This window comes from Pelodiscus sinensis, chromosome 8 (assembly GCF_052426305.1).
Source record: "Pelodiscus sinensis isolate ZL-2025 chromosome 8, ASM5242630v1, whole genome shotgun sequence".
Taxonomy (NCBI): Eukaryota; Metazoa; Chordata; order Testudines; family Trionychidae; genus Pelodiscus; species Pelodiscus sinensis.
In genome coordinates this window covers 64,460,298-64,482,771 of record NC_143059.1, presented here as the reverse complement: position 1 = coordinate 64,482,771, position 22,474 = coordinate 64,460,298, and the positions used below count along the sequence as shown (strand labels likewise).

Below are 22,474 nucleotides of genomic sequence, written 5' to 3'. Positions count from 1 at the left end.
TAATGGCTGCCACTCTTCTGCACCCCCCCCCCCCCATTTGAAGTCTTCAGCCATTGGCTCTATGAAGCCTCTGAATCCTATGTAATCCATTGATACATTCATACCACACTTATCACCACAGCATCTGAGACTAAGAATATCATCACATGCATCTCTGTAAAGGCTCCAAGACCCATGCATCAGTGTCACCAAAGCCAGCCCATATGTCTCCTCTTTAATGCACTGGATTGTACAGGTACAGTCCCTTCATGGGGCTTCAGCAGAGCCAGAAGAAATGGGGAGAAGGAGCTTGTTGCCCTATTTGAATAAATGTAAATTTCCAAAAAAGAAAATATAATTTCTGCAGTCCAGTGAGAAAATCTAATAGTGAATATTTCTGAAAATTCACAAATAGCTTCCATAAAAAAATTAGAATGAAAGATGTGATGAGTTACAAGCAGTCGTTAATATTTGTTGAACATTCGACTTGTTATTAGTGTATCATATATTTTGTGGAAAAAAGAAGGGAATAAATGGGGTAACACTAAACAGATGGTGATGTATGTAGAATTCCTACAGATTTTTGGGTGTTTAAGATAACATCACACAGGTCAACAGTGAGTGAGAAATAATGGTACATTTTGAGGAAGAAAAGCTCTTACAGCCCTAATCAGTTGGATGTCAGGGTTTCAAATTTGAAAATTTCACGTGGAAAGGAGGATGCTTGTAAGCAAGGTGAATTGTAGAAGAAATAATTGTTTAAAGAAAAGGTCATTTTAACTTCTCAAAAGATGGCTTATCTTAGTCTTAACCATGAGTGTATCTGTCTCCATCCCATTCTCTGTAATATTGGTCCTATTTCATCTTTGACATCTGTATGAAATTCTCATTTATGGAGAGTAAAACTACAGACAACAAAGGAGTTGGTGGGAATAATGCTATCCAGTAGCTTAATAAGAATCTACAAAACTTGTAATTATTTGATTATTCTATTCTTGAAGCAAAAACATGTTCAGAAAGAAAGGCAGAGAACTTCCCGCTTTCTTCCATAAGTAGTGTCTACAAAAAGCTGTCCTATCCCTTTGTTTGAAAGCCACAAATTCATTAATAATATCTGGCTACAGCTACATAATCAATGATGTTTCTAGGGTACCATCCAACTGGGGAGAATCTGAGCTCCTCAGTATCTTTTATAGTCCCTTTTGTAACCAGATAGCTCAGGAGATTGATTGTGGGTTATATAACCTTTCCTCTCCAGGTCAGTAATTCAGATGAGAACCAGACTGGGAGTAAATTGAAGTCATTGCTGTCCAAAGACTGTTTGGCAGGTTGAGGTGGTGGTCTCAGTCTAGCTCGTAGCAAATAAGGTGACACACTGGTTATTTGGGGCAAATTTTCTCCAGCATTACACTGACTTAAGATGAGGGAAGTCAAAAGTGTACTTACAGGGAGCTCTTACCTCACAGAAAATAGAAAACCACAGAAGTGAATTAGGAAGCTTTTCTCACAACTCTTCATTCATTCTACTGTTTTTCTCTTATAAACAACCACCTTCTTCAGAGGGGTAGCTGAGTTAGTCTGTAACTGGAAAAACTTAAAAACGAATAGTCTAGTAGCACCTTAAAGACTAACAAAACATGTAGATGGTATCATGAGCTTTCATAGGCAAAACCCACTTCTTCAGATGACTGGAGTATTAAAAGTCCAGATCCAAGAATAAATAAGGGAAGGGGGGTGGAGAGAAGGAGGGGGAAAAAAGGAGAAAAAGAACAGTGACTAGATTGTTCAAGTTATAAGAGGCTGATAAGAACAATTAGCACCTCTATTGGTTGGTTAAGTCATTAGGATGTGGAAGATAGTGTGCAAGCCAGCCAATGTCTCTGTTCATTCCAATCTGATAAGAATTAAACTTGTAAATGAACTTAAGTTCAAACCCTTTCCTGTGTATTTGGCTTGTGGAATTGGCCTGAAACAACAGTGACTTGGAGATCCATTAACGTGTGTCTAGGCAGGTTAATGTGTTCTCCAACAGGTTTCTGTGTATTGCCTTTTCCCCATCTGGAAAAGGTTGGGAACCACTGCTGTAGAGAAATTGCTTGTGTAGATTTCATCACTGGACCCAACAACATCAGCCACTACATGAGGGCTCACTGCACATCCGCTAATGCCATCAAATGCCAGCAACGCCCCACTGCCGTGTGTATTGGCCAAATTGCACAGTCTCTATGGGAAAGAATTAATGAACACAAATAAGATATCCGAAAAGGCAACACACAGAAAGATCTTTTCCAGATGGGGACCCATTTTGACGATTCAGGAAGACTTGGTGACCCAGGGCAATTAAAAAAATGTGTGAATGGCTCCTTAAGAGCCACCTGGGGAGACACCTGGCGACCCTTTTGAAATGTAATGGCGACCCATATTTGGGTCCCGACCCATAGGTTGGGAAACCCTGCTCTACAGGAAAGAATTAATGGACACAAACCAGATATCCGAAAAGGCAATACACAAAAACATGTTGGAGAACACTTTAACCTGCCTGGACACACATTAATGGGTCTCCAAGTCACTGTTGTTTCAGGCCAATTCCACAAGCCAAATACACAGGAAAGGGTTTGAACTTAACTTCATTTACAAGTTTAATTCTTATCAGATTGGAATGAACAGAGATATTGGCTGGTTCACACACTATCTTCCACATCCTAATGACTTAACCAACCAAACAAACAATGGAGGTGCTAATTGTTCTTATCAGACTCTTGTAACTTGAACAGTCTAGTCACTGTTCTTTTTTTTTCTCCTCCCCTCACTTCCTTCCCTTATTTATTCTTGGATCTGGACTTTTAATACTCCAGTCATCTGAAGAAGTGGGTTTTGCCCACAAAAGTTCATGATACCCTCTATATGTTTTGTTAGTCTTTAAGGTGCTACTAGACTATTTGTTGTTTTTAACCTTCTTATAACTCAGAAGATGCATCTTAATATGGAGTCACTGGCTGTCAAGTGGATGCTTCCTTCAGATCTGAAATTCTATCCTGTGGCAGGCTGCTGAGTAAGCTCCGGACAGCTGCACCTCTCTCAAGACTGAGCCTTAAATGTACACAGCAGTGGTCTTCAGTTTTGGTTTCAGGGTCAGGTGAGGAGAAGTTACGTTGTTAAAACCTCAATGGTGAAAAGGTTATTTTTGGAAGAATCATTTTGTTCATGTGAATAATGAAGAAATAGTATCTTGAGGTAGAAATTGATTGAAGTCTTAGGAGTGATAACATTTTGGATGCTCTGTTATGTGAAGAAACCTGCTTAGCTGCTTTTATTTTTTTAAAGAGATGGTTGAGAACATCTTTCCTATGATGTGCTGTTGTGGGGAGGTCTGCTGTGGAGTTCTGCTGTTACTTACCAGCAAAAGAAATTTCATCTGATCATTTTAAAAATACAAAACACAGTTTATTCTGCCCAGCATCTTCCATATTAACTGCCTAACACAGAAAAACCCAGTATTCAGTACACTTAGGTTTTTTGTTTGTTTGTTTGTTTTTAAGTAAAGAAAGAGAGTAATCAACGCATAAGCAAGGGAGAAAGATAGGTTTTTTTGCTGAAATTCACAGTGAAACCGAAAGCCGATGGGCTACTTTTCAAGTGGCAAAAAACTGCAGAGAAGATACTATTGTGAAAAGCAGTGAAATCATGTACAAGGAGGATTGGTCCATGTAGTAGATAAGACTAAAGAAACTTCACATTTTTCTACAGTTTGTCTATAAAGGGAACATGGTACCCCAATACGCTGCATGACCATGCTTCAAGGTCCTGTTTTTAATCTTTAAAGCCCAGATGGTATCAGGGACCACATTTCACTTTGTGTGAACCAAGATTGAGGTTTCTACTGATCCAAAGGTGCAAGACTTTCTCTGTGGCTGATGTCTGCCTTTGAAACACCATGGTGTCACGAGAACCACAGGTCCGATGATGCATACCCAAGAGGGGAAGGACAGAACCAGGTGGACTGTTTTAGTAAATTAAAGATATTTATTTATGACCGTGATGAATTTATAGTATTTATTCTAAGATTTTTAATAGACGGTGTTAATAATGAATTTACAGTATTTATTATATTCTACGATTTCTAGTTAAATGTGTCAGAAATATAAGGATGGGAGTGGCAAGGGGAATAGTCTCTATTCTAAAAATATCCAGCTACACTAATTAATAACAATAACTACAAACTCTATGTACTAACAAAAACAACTACAACACTAAGCTTATACAACAAAGAAAATCAAATCATACATACCAACATACACAGCACACAGAACATTTCAAAGATATCGGTTCAGTTGCGAAGGCCTTGTTTATGCCCGAGAGTCAGGGGAGATGGCTGGTCGGTTGATTAGGCAGGCAGCGCTTTGGAGTATACGGGAAGTCACATGCACGGTGGTACGTGTGTTGCGAAGACCTCCTCGAGCAAACTGTGCGATGGGTATTTATCCCCAAATCTGCACATTGCTTTCCCGCGCTTGAATATTACCATATATGGTCCAACGGTCACCAAGTGGGGGGTCTGTGTCCATGGGGTTGGGCCAAAACTGTTCAAGTTTCATGTGACCAGATAAGCCCCGCAGTTCTCACGCCAAGGTGACGGGTGGGAGATTCTGAGGCTATTTTCCCCTTTTCACACCTTCCCTTTTTCTAAAGGCAATGGTATACAGGAAGGATGTGGCCAGTTTCTCCCAAGGAGTACTGCAGCCCATTATAGCAAGAGTGGCCTGGCCAAACGTTTTTACGGGGTGGGCAGTTTTTTTTCTAACACATGGCACGAGATAATGGACCGATATTAGACCTTCCTCCCTTTACAGAATAACATAAGGTTTACCTCTTCAAAAGCCCTTATGCTGTAACATCAGAAGAAAGAACAAGAAAAGAAGACAAGGTACAGGTTGAACCTCTTTAGTCTGGCACCCTGGGGAACAGACCGGTGCCAAACCAGAGAATTTGTCGGACCACAGAAGGTCAATGTTATCTAGTAGAATCGCCAACACTTCTTAGAAGACATTTAGGGCTACTGAGAGCCAGGACTGGTATAAACAAACATTATGGGACTGCAAGAAACTTGGCCACACTCCTGATAAGTGGACATCCAGCTAACTAAAATCATGTTGGACCACAGATGTTGCCAGACTAAAGAGTGCTGGACTAGAGAGGTTCAAGCTGTATTTGAGAGAGAGGAGAAGAATGTGTTCCTGTGGACCAATTTTGTATTTTGCTTTACATTTTGTGAGCATCAGTACCATAAGAAACGTTGAATAGATACATGCCTGGTAGGATAAATGTGTTGTGTTTGACACAGTAAACCATAAAATGCTTTCTACTGTCATTCAAGAAGACCGCTCAGAACCTTTTTGTGTTTTCTCTTTTTCTCTTTTGTTTCAGAGAGCACACCTGACTCATGAATATAAAGTATTACACCACCTAATGTGAGTGCTGTACTTTCAATATGCAGGTAGAGAAGATATATGAAGTTTGGCACTGATAGGACCTGTTGTGTTCTCAAGCGAGTAGACTGATAAACCTACTAAACATGACAGCATCTTGTCCTCTCACATGTTTCCCTTCAAGATTTTATAATGCAAAAGGGCTCTCTGAATAGTGCTTGGAAAAGACAACACAAAAGACAACCACTTTTTGTTCAGAGATCATTATAATATTCTGCTATTTCAGATTGCACAGCAATTTTACTCTATTGGACAGTGGAAAGATTTAAAAATCTAAGGGGATTTTCTGTTCAAATCTCTACAATGAACTATTGAATGAGTTAAATATATTCTTTCATGCACATATAGATGTGTGTGCGTGTGCATGCGTAAGTATGTGTACATATGTGGCTGTGTGTATTTTAAGCTATTGGCTACAATTTTTGCTTGTGATGCGTAGACCCTCAGCATCTCTGTGTATTCCTTATTGTGATGTTTTGTTGAAATATACATTTAAAAATAGGGTGAGAAGAGACCCTGGTTTGATTGTCACATTTACCTTGCAATATATTTAGACTGGAGCTGAGGGAGTCACTAAAACAGGTACCTGTAAGCTCCTGAAAGTGATTTAGCATGAGAGTTGACACAAAGCCAGCGGGTCTGTATTATCACTTCCTGTTAACTGACTAGTGCATTGAGCTGTTTTGACATGTGACCTGTTGATTTTGGCAGCTCATCTCTTCTCAGTCTATTATAACACCAGCTCTATTCCCTAATTATCACGGCCTACACCACCTTCTTCTCTCCCCCTCCCTCCTCATTCCACTTAGCCTCTCCCAGGCTTGTTGCCATTATTTGCAGCTGCCTCTAAGTATTTCATCCTGAGGAGTGATCCCTGTATGTTTGTGAGAGGTCTAGGTGACCAGGTTCTGAAGTTCACTGCTCCAGCTGAAAAGCCCCTGTGAGGTACCTCACCCCAGTGCAACCAGACAATTCAAGTCAAATGACAGTAACTCAGCTGTGCACTAGACCTATGCATAACCGATTCACAGCAGTATTCTAATACAATAAGGTTTCAATTTAAGGGGGGGGGGGAATGAGTAAAATGCAGCTCTGTATTTTTTATAAAAATGTAATAAGTAGTACCTCGGCTGAGGAGCAGTCTGAGAACAGAGTATTAAATTAATATTTTCCAAATGTCCTATGTTTCTGGTGGCAGCCACCAAGGGATAGGCTCTATACAAACTCAGTCACTGGGCCTGAAGAGATTTCACTCTCTATTTTGTCTCCAAATGGAGAATGCAAGTTTCCTAGATTAAATGCAGTTTAACTATCTGGCGTAGCAATCCAAAGTGAAATCACGATATAAGCATACTTTGTTAAATACACAACCCTGTTAGTTTTGTAAATGTTGAACACACACACACACACACACACACACACACACCCTTCCCCTGGCTCAGATAAAATTGTTTAATATTACATCTCTGTAAATTACATTTTAAAATTACGTATGTGTTTCTGTAGAGTGAAAACAGTTGCTTGGAGGATATATTGAAGGAAACTTGTTCCCTACTATTACCCTGTGATACAGCACAATATTTAGGGTGGTTAAGAAGAAAACAGCATGTTAGCATATAAAGCAAACTTGTGTCCTGTAGTCACTATGCAAGGGAACGAACACACACACACACTCTCTCTCTCTCTCTCTCTCTCTCTCTCTCCCCCGCCTCCCCCCCATTGACTTGAATGGCAGTTTTGCCTGAGGAATTAGTAAGGTCAGGCCATTAATCATCTGGAGTATCTCACAAGTAGATGCTGAGCTAGAGGTTGAACACCTTCTGAGCTGGAGGTTGAGCACCACACACATTTTGTAGAGGATTGTGTCTGTTTGCAACTATGGCCGTAGAAACCCCCAGCGTAAAGTGCAGCTCCACCATAAAAAGGAGTGTGCATCAATTCATTTGTCAAGGTTCAGAAATGGTAGCAAAAAGCTAGAGAGACTGAAATTTGCTGTAAGCTGTGTTTTGCCTGATGTATCTATTAACTAAAGACTTCATCGTTTTATTTTACTTCTCATAGCCAGTGTAACTGCAAACTCCAATCAATCACATTTAGTTAGTTAAATATACACTTTACTTTTGAGTGTGTACATTAAAAAGCCTCAGATTTTTCCTAATAAATAATGATACTCTTAGTTGCATGGTGGGCATATAATGACTCTGTACATGTCAGATCTAAGATCTATTTCCAAACTGGAGAAACAAATCCAATCCAAAATAAGCATGTCCTTTGAAATCTAGATAGTTTATGCCTTCCATCACATCATGTCAGGTGACAACGCGAGACATCAAATGACACAATGAGACAGAAGGTGGTGATAGTGAATGAAAGATAAACTAAAGCAATAAATTTTTGGTTGATGAGAATTTACTTTTAATTTCTGGTACATTCATTTTATCACTACATTTTCTAATTTGTATTATTACAGATAATTAACAACATATATTTATTCTTAAAACTTTTATGTGTTCATTTAGAAGCTAGATTTCAGCCTTTATCTTTGTAGGTAGCTGAACCAAGACAGTTTTATGTAAATGGCTTAATTAATTGGTACCCTTCAGTTGAAACAGCAATTTACAAAAGGAGTAATCCGTTTCAAGTGGCATAAGCTGTTTAAAAGTGGCAAAAAAAACAATGGCTTGCTCAGGCACCTTGTCACACAATTAAAAGTTATTTGACAGAAGTACCTATAATAAAGTACAGGGCTCCTTCCCAAATTATATTTTTTAATGTCATTAAAATAGTATCAACTTAAAGACTATGCAGTATCTGTGCTTAACATGTACTTTATTTGGAGATTCAATTATGCAAAATTACAAAATTTTCTGATAAATGATGCAACATGGTGATGGCAAAAATATGCTCCAGTTGGCCTACTTATTAAGTATGCAATATTTCTAAAACGATTAGCTTTCTATGTTCCACGCTCCACTTGAGGCTACCCTTGGAAACTTCTATTGTAGTAAAGCTATTATAGAATGTGGCAGCAAAACACCTCATGAAGGTCATATTATATGAGGGGCGATGGTGTCTGTAATGGGTGCTCTCCTTCTTTTCAGCACGAATGCTTCAATGTTTTACTTTAGAGCCTTCTAAGAGAAGGACTGTATTCATTTGTTGTTTCTGATATTTACATTGCAAGGATATGTAAGCCTGTTAATAATACTTCCTAAGTAAGCAGACAGAGAGGGAGTTTGTGTATAAAAAAACCAGAGGAAATATTTCCCTGAGGTGACTGTCAGGTATCGGAGTGCCTTACATGTTTTGAAGTTATAATAAGAATATGTTTCTTTCCCTTCCTCAAGCCTTAGCAATTATTACAATTATTACTAATTGTAATTTTTCCTCTTTGTTCTGAAGGTGGGCAGGGTTTGTCATCTTTCTAACATCTTGCAGAATTGAATCCATTGTTGGGCCAGTTGGTAAGATATCTCTGTCTCCTGAGCTGACAAATTTTAGCCCTGTGGCTGATTGATCCAGTGGAACATAGCTCCTCTGGGAGGTTGCGGTGACATGAGAGGTGGTCTATCACATATCTTAGGTCAATCCCAAAGAGTACATCCAAACTATATCCCTTTTTCGATAAAGGGATGTAAATTAGACTGAAATTGTAAATGAAGCTGAGATTTCAATTTCCCATGCTTCATTTACATAATGGAAGCCGTGGCTCTTTTTTTTTTTTTCGAAAAGCTGCTTTTCGGGAAAAACACCAGCCAAGACGGGGATCGTTTGACAGAAATGCCCCTGAGGTTTACGGGATCTTTCGAAACGATCCCTGTCGAACGATCCGTGTCTTGACTGTGGGTTTGTTTGGTTTTTTTTTTTTTTTTTTTGAAAAGTGGCTTTTTGAAAAAAAGCTGTGGCCACCATTATGTAAATGAAGCGTGGGAAATTCAAATCCCAGCTTCATTTATAATATCAGTACGTCTAATTTACATCCCTTTATTGAAAAAGGAATGTAGTTTAGATGTACCCTTAGTGAGTTTTGAACATCACGACAGAGAATTTCACTTGGACTCTTCAGCACTGGTACCACTATTAAGAATACAAATTGTGAGCGCATCACTATGGTGCTAGGCACTATAGCAACTGAATCTTTTGCATTTATTGGTGGCCTATTTGCTAGGTATAATGAGTTGCAATAATCAAGCTTAGAGGTCTCTAATGTGTGGATCATCGTGGTCAGCAGCTGAGCTCCTAACAAATTCTCCTTTTTTATTTAAAAAAAAAAAAGCTATTGTACTGAACGATAGTCAACATTGTTCCTTTTTTTTGTTGTTGTTGTTAAGTGATAAGGTGATCCCTGGAATTATGAATGGAGAGGCACTTGCAGTATAAAGAAAAATAGTTGAGATAATGATTAAGATGGCGTTATAAAACATCTAAATGAGGATAATAAGAACGGGATAAACCAGCACGGGTTTCCGTAACCAGTCAGAATTATTTGAAATAGTTAACAAATCTATATCTACTAGCCAATTAGCCTGTCATAAGATGGGATTTTCAGGTCTCTCCTCCACGTTGGTCTTCTCTCCTGAGCCTCCGGTCTCTCGCTCCGTGTCTCTTTCTCTCTCTCCTCCTCCTCCTCCTGCTGCCTCTCCCTCTCTCACTCAGCTCTCCTCCGCCTTCTGCCTCTCTCTCTCCGTCTTTCTCTTTCTCTTCTCCTTCTCCCCCTCCTGCCTCCCTCTGTCTCCGTCGGGGATGCATGCTCGTCCAGCCACCCCCCCCATGGGCGTGTACATCACCGCCCTGCCCCCCTTTGCCTCCCGCTGTGGTGCTCGGCTGACTTCTACGCCACTCAGCCAGGCCACCGCATGGGAGCAAGAGGCACAAGCTGCCGTTTGGGCCCCGCACTCCCCATGCATCACGCCCGTGCTACATGGGGAGCACGGACCCCAAACGGCCGCTTGTGCCTCTTGCTCCCGTGCGGTGGCCCGGCTGAGCAGCACAGAAGTCAGCCGAGCGCCACAGCGGAAGGGAACAGCCAGCGTTTCAGCATTACAGAGTCACAGACATTGGGCTGCTATATACATATGATATTTATACTGTTCTAGAAGGAGAGCTGTCCATCAGGCCATCTGTCACAGAGAACATTTGAGAATACACTGGAAGATTTGAGAAGTTTCTAGAAATTGCCAGAATGAGTGAGAAATGAAGAGTTATGGGGAACCCCGCCCTGTGGCGGGAGCAGGCAAAGCAGCATGTGGCCTGGCGGGCCAGGTTGGGTGGGATTCAGCCAGGGCTCCTGACCTCAGGTTGCCGTTGGTGGGGGCTCGGGCTGAGGCTCAGCACCTCCCTAGGAAGTGGCTGGCAGGTATGACGGGGAAGCTGGTGGAGGAGTGATACCATGCAGACATGTGCCTGCGGGGACAGGTGGCTCGCAGGACGGAACCCTGTGCTGATCCTGTGATGCGGGGGCAGTCTGTCCAACAGGTGAGGGTGGTGGAGGCAGCACAGCATAATGGGGGGCAGTGCCTCGCAGTCCATTGAGCAGCTGCTGCCACGGCACAGTGACTTCTCTGAGCAGCACATCTGGCCCCGGAACAAAGGGAAGTGGGAGATGCTGTGAGTGGTGGGGTTAGCAGTAAGTCCCTGTCTGCTGCGCTCCACCTGTCTCTCCCTCGGCCCCCTGAGCCAGTGCCCCACAGGTCTTCCCGCACCCTGCCCTTCCCCATGCCTGCCTCCTGCGCTGCCCGCCTGCCCCATCCTCTTATCTCTGCCGCCCCTCAGCAACTGCACCGCAGCCATGAGGTGGGACTCAGCTAGTAATGGATAAAGGAAGGGCCAGTGGATATAATTTACTTAAACTTCCAAAAGGGTTTGGATAAAGTCCTTTCAGGGAGGCAATAGAGGAATCTTGTCAAGATTTAAAAACAGATTTAAAAACCGAAAGTTAAAAGTAAATTCTTACTGCAGGAAGGGGACAAAAATGGGGTGTTTTGAAGTAGGTAATAGGGCTAGTAGGTACTTTGTTTAAAATTGCTGTTGTGCATAGAATGTAATTAGACAGTACATATACAGAATACATATACACTGCAGTTCAGCCTTAACATTCTGTGCCTTCTGGACCTTACCGTTATGTCACATGGTTAACGAAAGATGGAAAGGAAAACTAAAAGCTCCCCCAAATGTATGCTCATCCATTGAGAAAAGTGTCAACCGTGCATTTGTGTCAGGCAAATTCAAATGTAAAATATGCCATTCGCCAGATGATCAACCATAATCCAGTGGAAAAATTACCAAATTAGGTCCCAGATGTTACATTTCTTATGATTGCCAATTCAGAAAAGGATCGGGATATCATACAGGAAGATCTGGATGATCTTGTAAATTGGAGTGATAGCAATAGGATGAAATTTAATAGTGAGAAGTGTAATGTTATGCATTTAGGGATTAATAACAAGAATTTTAGTTATAAGCTGGGGACACATCAGTTGGAAGTAACGGAGGAGGAGAAGGACCTCGGAGTCCTGGTTGATTATAGAATGACTATGAGCCGCTATTGTGACATGGCCGTGAAAAAGGCTAATATGATCTTGGGATGTATTAGGCGAGGTATTTCCAGTAGGGATAAGGAGGTGTTAGTGCCATTATACAAGGCATTGGTGAGACCCCATTTGGAATACTGTGTGCAGTTCTGGTCTCCCATGTTTAAGAAGGATGAATTCAAACTGGAACAGGTACAAAGAAGGGCCACTAGGATGATCCAAGGAATGGAAAACCTGTCTTGTGAAAGGAGACTCAAGGAGCTTGGCTTGTTTACTTTAACCAAAAGAAGGCTGAGGGGGGACATGATTGCACTTTTTAAATATATTAGAGGGATAAATACCAGGGAGGGAGAGGAATTATTTAAGTTTAACACCAATGTGGACACAAGAACAAATGGATATAAGCTGGCTAGTAGGAAGTTTAGACTTGAGATTAGACGAAGGTTTCTAACCATTAGAGGAGTGAGGTTCTGGAATGGCCTTCCAAGGGAAGTAGTGGGGGCAAAAGATCTATCTGGTTTTAAGATTAAACTAGATGGGTTTATGAAGGGGATGGTTTGATGAGATAACATGATCTTGGTAACTAATTAACCATTCATTATCAGTGGGAAATAGGTCAATGGAGGGATGATAGGAGTTACTATAGAGAACTTTCTGGGTGTCTGGCTGATGAGTCTTGCCCACATGCTCAGGGTTTAGCTGATCGCCATATTTGGGGTCAGGAAGGAATTTTCCTCCAAGGTAGATTGGCAGAGGCCCTGGAGGTTTTTTGCCTTCCTCTGTAGCATGGGGTACAGATCACAGCTAGAGGATTCTCTGCATCTTGGGTCTTCAAAGTATTTGAAGGCTTCAATATCTGAGATATAGGTGAGAGGATTATTCTAGGAGGGGTGGGTGAGATTTTGTGGCCTGCACTGTGCAGGGGGTCAGACTAGATGATCATAATGGTCCCTTCTGACCTTAAAGTCTATTAGTCTATGGGTTAAGAATAGTTACAGAGTAAGGTTCCAGTTTTGCGGTGAGCTCTGCATGTTTTCTCCATTTCCTTCAATTGGCGTGAATACCTGGGCCCACTGCAGGTCTAGTCAACAGGTCCCCCAAGCAGACCTACTTGATCAAATATGGAAGAAAATATCGATATGGCTAGAGTAAATTTGTGTGTTCTGCATTAGTGGTAGCTTCTCAGGGAAAATCATGACCAGCTCAAGTAGGGTATTTTTGTGCAGAGTGAGGGTGGCTCAGAGTGAGTAAAATGAATTAAGAAATCGAGAATGATATTGAAAATATTCATCGAGGTATTGTATAAATGAATGGCACCTACCTACTTGCATGCCTTGCTTCCACTCCCAACATCCAACAAAAACAAAAAGACTTTACAGATCAGTTAGAAGGTTTGAGTAGGAAAGATTAAACGATTATGATTGATTTGTGTGAAGAGGCAATGGGTAAGAGGAAGAAGGTAAATTAACAGATGGTATAACGAAGATTATTCAGGAACTCTGGTGTATTCTTTTGCATATGCAAGAATAAGAAGATTGTACAACAAAAATAAAAGACAATGAACTTAAAATAGATAAAATATTTTAGATGCAATGTACTGATAACATGCAGGACTCCCTGCTGCAGGATATTTAGACAGTTGAATTAAAAGATTGAAAGTATCATTTTATATTAATAGCTTCTTACTTTGATAAATTAACATTATTTAGTGTCAGGAAGAAATCTCATACTACTCATATATAGATTATGTAAGCACTGACTACTTTCTCTGAAGCTTCCAGTACTGGCCAGTGATGGAAACATGACATGACCAAGATTGAGTAAGGATTAGTTTATTTTTAAAATAGACTTTATTTGAGCATAGAGAATAAAGGATGGCCGGGTAATTGTGACACTAGCCTGGGATTTGGAAGGCCTGGTTTCCGTGCCCTGTTCTGCCACAGCCTTCCTCTTTGACCTTGGGCATGTCACCTAGTCTCTTTGTGTCTAAGTTCCCCATTTATAGAAACTCAGATGATAGCACTTCATTTGCTCCCATTATGTTGTGTATGAAAGACTGAAAATGCTCAGACACTGTGGGAATGGAGGCCATAGACAAAACATTGTTATTGTTTTATATGTAATATTTGTTCTTTGAGAAGTGTAACAAAAAACCTGTAACAAAAAAGACATATTTTGTGCAACATTCATAGCCAGGTGTAACACTGAATCTTATGTTTGTGTGATGGTTCAGTTATTATTAAAACGCCAAATCAAGGGAGTATTGAGCTCCAAACTTCAATGCATCTTAGAATGTGTATTTTAATTTTGCTATAAAAATTGCAGCATCTAAAATACCCCCAAATAAAATGAGCCCGAACTTGTCCAAAAATACATGTAACATTGCAACTATCGAATACAAATTCAGTGTTCTATGTAGCCTTGACATATTCCGCAAATTAAGAAAATATCAGTGAAGAAATGGATACTGATATTGGACCTACTTAGTACTGTATTTGCCTATCACTAAAATACTTTTCAATTAATTCTTTTTTCCCACACACAGGAAATCTGTCTGTATTGCTTTATGTCTCATTTGGTTGGTGGTATGATCTGTTCACTGCCAGAGCATATGATAAGAAGCAGAAAAGTGACTTCCTTAAAGTCTCAGAGGGAGTCAGAGTGTGAACTGAGATTAGGACACAGGTGTTCTGGGTTCTTAATATAAGCAGCTCTTTAATGCATGCCTCTCAAATATCAGGGTAAAATCTAGAAGACAGAGGCCTGGTGATGGGTGAAAATAGTTCTCCTGCCTAGTAACTGAAATCGCTTTGCAAAGAATAATTCTGTAGACAACCTCTTTTTGAATCTCATAGCAGTGTTCATTACCACAAAGTATAATCATGTAACAGTCTAAGGACTGCCTGGTACTTGATAACACCATATCACATTCATCATATTAGTCAGACTAGCCCCTAAATTTTTGCACCTTGAATTCAGTAATCTCAAATAGAACAAGACTATAAGGAAAGAAACTTAATGCAATGGATTATATTTAAGTACAGCAGCAGAGACTAATATTTTGATTGTTAGTTACTTTGATCTTCTGTTGAATTTAAACTTGCCTACAGTGGTTTACCAGTTTCAATTAGTACACAAAACAAACTTTGCTTATTTTCTGAGATTATGTTCTTCATTATACAGCGCTGGAGTTTTATATGTGGTTGCCAAAAAAATCTTCTTTTGACAAATTCCACAGGAGGCATTTTGAGATTATGTGATTGAGTCGATTGAGTTTTGGCCAAATTCTGTACACTTTATCACTGAAGACTAAAATACAGATGCTGTGCTACACCAAAATATATGGAATTTGCTTTGGCCCTGAAAATTCATGTCACATTTTAAAACAACCAATTTGGGTACAATTTGAGTTAAGTGGCAAGTAAACAATGCAAATGAAACTGTTTTGTTAGCTTGAAAGTAATTGAAAATCTGCAACTAATTATAAATTGGCAAAACGTTAGTCTCCAAGAAGCTGGAAAAAAATGCTTTGCTGATTTATATTTTTAGTTGTATTCAGAATTAGCTTGCTGTACACAGTCCTTACAAAAGTTAGACTTTTAAAAATATTGTAACTTACCTCATATTGTAATAAGCATTAAATTCACAGCTTGAGTTCAATAAGAAAAACTCTGTATTTTTTTATACCAGACTTTTAACCCATGTGATCTTTTCATTTTGCACATTAATAAGAGTGGGCCTCAGTATCAACATCCTGATTTCTCCAGAATTTGGGAATGTTCAGATGCAGAGCTTTAGTTTGCACTTCCATTTTTTTTCAGATGGGCATCTCAAAGTATTTTATTCATATTAATTCAACTGTACAATACTTTGGCAAAGGAGAGAGAGAGTACCGTTACATACAAAATCCTTGCTTGAGTTTGGTTGATCTTTTATGTGATAAAGTTTTGAAAAATCTATTATAAACCTCCCCATTGGGTTTTCAGTACTACTAGTAACCAGGCATAGCACACGTGTAAATTACGGCACTGAAATATCCAAAGCTGCCTCAGCATGCACATGCAGATGTTATGTTCTAGTGAACATTGTTTCATTGATAAACAATCATTAGAAATCAGATGGTAGGCCAAACAGATACATGGTAAAAAAGGGAAGTAGTAGATACTGACCAAGAAGAATATTTAATACTTTGTGGTATAACATATCTTGATGTTCACCTAAAGGAAGTCTCTGATCATGAGCTGAAGCCAAGAATTGTTCCATGCCGCTTGAGGTTGGAGGGGGAGGGACATCTGTGTCCTTAGGTCATTTTTACACTTTATCCTGGGGACTTCTGGGCACCTGTCCAGTCCCTATATTAGGTCTTCCCTTATTCTTCCTCATAGGAATGTCCATACTGGGTGAAACCAATGGTCCATCTAGCCTAATACATGGTCTCTGAGAGTGGCTGATGCCAGATAATTCAGAGAGAGAGTGATCTGAACAGGACAATTAGCCAGTGACCCCTCCCTGTCATCTGATCCTAGCTTCTGGCCATCAGAAGCATAGTGACACCCAGACCATTCAGTTGCATCCCTGAGCATCTTGGTTAATGGCTACTAATGGATGTATCCTTCATGAACTTGGCTAATTCTTTTATGAACTCAGTTATACTTTTAGCCTTCCCAACATCCCCTGGCAAGGAGTCCCACAGGTTGACTGTGCGTTGTGTGAAGTATTTCCTTTTGTTTGTTTTGTATTGTTTGAAACCTGCTGCCCATTAATTTCATTGGGTAATCCCTAGTTACGTGAAAGGGTAAATAACCCTTCCTTATTCACTTTTTCTACACCGCTTATGATTATATAGTCCTCTATCATGTCACTAAAGGGGGAGCCTCTATCATAGCCCTCTTTCAAGTTAGAGCCATGTAACAGCTTTTTGGTCTTCTGCCTATGACTTTTTGGTCTTCAGCCAAAAGATGAAAATTCCTTCCTCCTACTGGAAATGAACATTTTCAAGCTAAACCATTTTGGAGGACTCACAGTCAGTTTCATAGCTGTCTGGTAGACCATGAATGTTGAGAGGACTTCCGAGGGCAACACACATTAGTTACTTAAGGATCACACTATCCTTTGGGAGAAGTTCTACTCCATTATACCTGAGGAGGGAGAAAAATTACTCTCCTTACCTTCTGAGGATAGAACAAGAAGCAATGAGTTTAATTGCAGCCAGGGAGGTTTAGGTTGGATATTAGGAAAAACTTCCTAACTGTCAGGGTGGTTAAGCACTGGAGTAAATTGCCTAAGGAGGTCATGGACTCTCCATCATTGGTGATTTTTAAGAGCATGTTAGACAGACACCTGGCCGTCTAGACAGTGCTTGGTCCTGCAATGAGTGCAGGGTACTGGATTTGACCTCTTGAGGTCTGCAGCAGGGTGCAACTCACCATCATGGTATCTCCTGCTCGTCACTCTGGGAATTAGCTCAGATCAGCTCTGGAGCTCCCCTTCCAGCCAGTGTTGCACCTACTGTTACTTATTTATGCATTAGTGGTTCTGACACCTTTCATTGGGACCCATGTCCCTCCCTGACCACCATGTACTCCGCTCTGGGTACTACCCTCCCACAGTTCCCCCACGCCCTGGGGTCCTCCCCCTCAGGGAGCCCCCAACCCCATACACCCACCTTGCCTCAATGCCCCAACTGCCAGGCATCATCTAGCTCTGCAGTCTGAAATGGCCACTCATCATTGGCAAGCGGGCGGACCTGCGGCCTTTTCCTGCCCCTGCTGCCTCCCTGCAGTCCTAGGGTACGTCTAGACTACAGGCTTCTGTCGACAGAAGTTTTGTTGACAGATACTGTCGACAAAACTTCTGTCGACAAAGAGCGTCTAGACTACATTGAGTTCTGTCGACAAAGCAAGCTGCTTTGTCGACATGGTAGTGTAGACGCAATGGACAGTTTACATGCAATAACACCTTCTGTCGACAGAAGGCGTTATGCTTCGTAAAATGAGGTTTACCAGTGTCAACAAAACTGCTGAGTTCTGTCGACGTTATGTCGACAGAACTCAGCGGTAGTGTGGACGCAGGTATGGTTTTGCTGACAAAAGTCCACTTTTGTCGACAAAACCCTGTAGTCTAGACACACCCCTAGGGCCCTCAGGCCTTGCCTCAGACCCTGCAGCCTAGGACTGAGGTCAGACCAGAGCTCCCCAGATGTGTCTGTCTTTTCTCAGCACTGCTGTATCTCAGGAAGCCTCTAGCTTTTCTGGAAGCGAGGTCCTTTTTGCTCTATAGCTGGAGCAAGAGTGAATGAGTCGTCGTTGTCGTTCCTCCTCTCCTCCCCTCCTCCCCTTCGGTGCTTCGGGAGCCCTCATTTATACAGCCCTCAGCTGGGCCCTAATTGGCTGATATGTGCCACAGCTGATTGCTCCACAGCCCTCTCCCAGGGCTGGATTTAACCCTTCTTAGGCCCGTGCTGAGCAGACACTCCGTCGTAAGGTCCCTTCCAGCTCTATGATTATATAAGGGGGGGAACTAAGGGTATGTATGGACTTGGATAAAACCTTTGGGGCTGGCCGGGGTCAGCTGACATTGAGCTTATGGATGCTAGGTTGCAGGGTTCAGACTGCTGCCCAAAGTCGGAGACCCTGTGAAGGAGAGAGAGTCCCTGAGACTGGGCCCAAGCCCAAATGTCGGCACTGCAATTGTATTGCCCTGTGAGCCTGAGCCAGCTGACCCAGGCCAGCTAAGGGTGTTTTACTGCAGTGTGCACATACAGTTAGGCTGGCAAAAGTTGCATTATTTTCTTCGTCAAATAGGCAACCAGTGACAGAGCCAAGAGGAGAGCACGAAACTTCTGTTTTCCCATCCTATGCTCTAGTGAGTCTAGCCGCTACATCCTGATCCCTCCCTTTGGGATCTTGTTAGCTACCCAACACCTGTCCATATTACACTGCTGTGCACTAGCCTGTACAGGTGCTTGGCCAAAGGAAAATTGCAGTGTTGAAATTTAGATATGCCCATGTAGCATCCACTGGATGAAACAATGAAGCAGTTCACATAATATCACATTTAAACATAGAGGTTCGTAGTAAAAAACCTTTACCCAGAGGCAATGCATAGGGACCACTTGGATTTATTGAAATACATGGTAGGAATAGATCAATACAGCTCACTGCTGTGGCTATTTAGGTGTGGGTCCAGGCAGACTCTTAGAAAGCTGTTGCCTCCCACTCATCATCTGCTTGCTCCAATGTTTAGTGGGAGAAAGCACTGATGGACTGAACTCCACAAGTGAACATTCAGGGTATTTTTGCTCTATCACATCCAAACCACCCTTTCCTCAGACCCCTTTCCCAAAAATAAATAAATGGAAATACCATTGGACTACAACAATGCACTTTACCAGCTGTTCTCTGTTCCCTTTAAAAGAGACTAAAGAATGAGCAAAAATAGAATCAAAATCATGTAAAAAAAAATTCTTTGCGGGTGGGCAGGAAGATAAGTTCATCCGTGATGCTCAAGAGAAACCTGTGTTTGCAGATACCGGAGAAGTGTGAAAATAGGTTGACCGTGCCTTTGCAAAAGGCGCTACTTACGTAAGTGTGATCTATCAAAGTTCAAGTGGCCCACGGGCTGCTATAATGTAAGTGACATGGATACATTCTAGTGTTCCTTTAAATGCTGTAAAGGGAAGAACGTGTTAGTTGCTGTTTGAGAGAGGCAAGAATCGGCCATTACATTGACTGACCCCTTTTGTTGGTGCCACATACCTGAGAAGTTTCATCAACTCTTAACTAAAGTCTATGCCATTGACTGTGGTACCCTTTACTCTCTCTGATGAGCCAGTGAAACTACTTGTGTGAAGAAATGCTGCCCAATGTGAGTTCCACAGGTTAGCCCTGTGCAGGGAGTTTCACACAGACTGGCACGCTTCAGAAAAAGGATCTTCTACAGAAATAACAACAAAACTAAAACAGCCTTCCACTTTCTGCAATTCCTGTTTCAAGACAGCCCAAGTGAGTAACCCTGATGGGAGTAGCTCCCTTCATACTGTTGAGGTGACTCTTGTGATCAAGGATTACAGGATCAAGTCCATAAATAGTAAGCTAAAAAAGTGATTCTGCATCCTGAGTATTGTAATAAAAAGTTAATGTGGGTCATGGAGCAGGAGGGAATTGGGGGGTTAAAACATCAGGGGAATGGAGACTAAGAGTTATTGGTCCCAGCCTGAAACAGATCTTTAAGCACAAATTGCAATATAAAGTTTTAAGGGCTTGATCCTGCCTTTAGCTATGCTGGTACCTGTTGTTACATCTCTTGTGAAATCAGCTACTGTTACAAGTTATGTGGCACAGTCCACATGCATAACTAAGGACTCCGCTCTGGGTTTTTATAGTCTTTATTTTTAAGTGCTATAAATACTGTACTACATGGCTTTAAAGAATGTTGAACAGATGCAGGAACATTTTCCAAAAATCTCCTTCCCTTCTACAAACAAAATAAGAAGTAGAAGTGTTGCGTCTTTCCGCTTCTTACAGGGCTGTTTAGTGAATAAAGCTGAATAGAATGTTTCATTGTCGCGGCTGTAGGTTTTGAGTTGATTTATGCATTATGCATACTGTATGCTACATAATAATGAAAAGCTATACGCTCTGGGCTGCTCGTTCACTACCCAGACTGTGTGATTGCAGATTGTTTGAATAACAGTGGACTATTGAAACTCTATCCAGATGTGCATATTGCTAACTGTGGGGATAACCACAAAAGGAAGATTCTCTTTTGTTGCCATTTCCAAACCCTTTAAAAAGTGGGCAAGTAAAAAGCATGGAGGCAACAAATGGAGAGTGGCTACTCACACTAGAGAGTAAGGCTTTTCATAATTAATTCCAAACAACAAAACTTTTCTCTCCGTAGGATGCACTTTAAGAGCGTAAATGGATGCAACTTAAATAGTGCCTCCGTAAGGGCCAGATTCTGATGCCACAACTCATGCTAGTTAGGGCCTTACTCCAAAAGTAGTAGCCTTATTGACATCAGTGGGAGTGCATGTAGAATAAGGGACTACTCAGTGTGAGCAGCATATTGGGATAAAATCAGCTGTGATCAATTGACTGACACATGTTGTGCTAAGTCCAAAAGCTGTTGTTGGTTAGTTAGGGCAGGAGAAAGGTATAATATCATGTTTCCATAATTTAATTAGTTTCCCTTTAATGAGCTAGTGCACTGAACAGAGGGGCCTGTTTTAATGGTCTCTTTTCAGTTTGATGGAGCCCAAACTGTTTCCAGGATAAGGTTGTTTTCTATTTCTCTCCTGCATAATCATTCTCAGGCTTTGATTGGACTCCTTGTCCTCTGTCCTCATTGTGGTGACCCTTCATTTCCCCCTTTTGATTAGCTTCATGCTCACAGGTTGCCATGAGTTGCGGACCACCTGATGTAGATGAAGCAGAAAGGCTGAGCACCAGATGTGCTGGTGCTGGATCCAGCCAGATGGAAGTTGTAAATGGGCGGGGTGAAGACAGAGTGTTGAATGACCTCGCTACATATTTCTTTGTATTTACAGCTGATGTCGGTGGGTGATGCCATCCAGCAACCTTGGATCAAAGCGTGCGAGGATTTTGGGGAGAATAGGGCTAAGAAGTAAACAGCAGAATGGCTACTTAGAATCAAACTATCCTGTATACCCTCACAGGAGGTGAGGGAAAACTATCTGAATTCCATCTTAGCCTCACTTTGTACTACTTCATTTAAAGAAAAACGTTAAATTTCCTCCTGAGCGATTAATAGTCCAGGGTGGTGACATACAGGAACCATGAGTCTGACCTTCAAGGTTAGCGGGTATCTGCTACGCTAAGTTGATTACACAATTTTCGCTGAATAAGTTGACAAGCAGTGTGCACAGTGGCCCTGACTTCTGACCTTGTAAATGCATGCTTCTAAATGATTTGCCTATTCATCTGAAAAAAGCCCAGCTTTAAATGGGATGCATGTTAAATAAACTCCAAATGGCCTTATATGGCAGCAGTTGCAGAGGTCCAACTGTGGGTATCTGTCTATAATGTCAGATCTGCTAAGGGATCAAGAACGGTAAAATATTCAGAACCTGACTCTAACTTTTAGATAAATTGCACATGCCCTTTCAATAGGCTTAAGAAAAAAAGCTACCATGTTTTTTTCCTATTCTAGAGACTCAAACCCTAATTATTATAATGGAGCAAACCTTGCCATTCCCTAGTCATCGGACGGTATTTTTCCCCTGAAGTTGAGTGTATGAAAAAAAATTAAAACTATTCCACATAAAGTATTCATGAAGTATTTGTGTAAGTACATAAACAACTTGTGATGGCCCCAGGTATCCTGATTGTGCCTGCTACATACCTTTCCTTTATCAAGTTTCAAAGTCTACAGCAGAATGTAATCATTGGCATTCCCTTAGACCTAGAAAAAGAGAGAAGTCTTGCTGGGTAAACAGATAGGCTTTACATTCATCTC

At 41.2% G+C, this 22,474-nt stretch overlaps 1 protein-coding gene across 5 annotated transcripts in view; it reads left to right on the top strand.

The window, feature by feature from the left end:
* The window catches only part of VTI1A (vesicle transport through interaction with t-SNAREs 1A), a 368,659-nt gene that overhangs the window by 290,512 nt on the left and 55,673 nt on the right, over window positions 1-22,474 (top strand). Inside the window, exon 9 of one of the 5 annotated variants that reach the window (XM_089780210.1) lies at window positions 5,404-5,447. The exons of the other annotated variants lie outside the window; for them this stretch is intronic. Coding sequence (XP_089636336.1) covers window positions 5,404-5,416 — 13 coding nt within the window. The 3' untranslated portion in view covers window positions 5,417-5,447. The remainder of the gene's footprint in view (window positions 1-5,403; window positions 5,448-22,474) is intronic. 5 annotated transcript variants of the gene reach the window in all.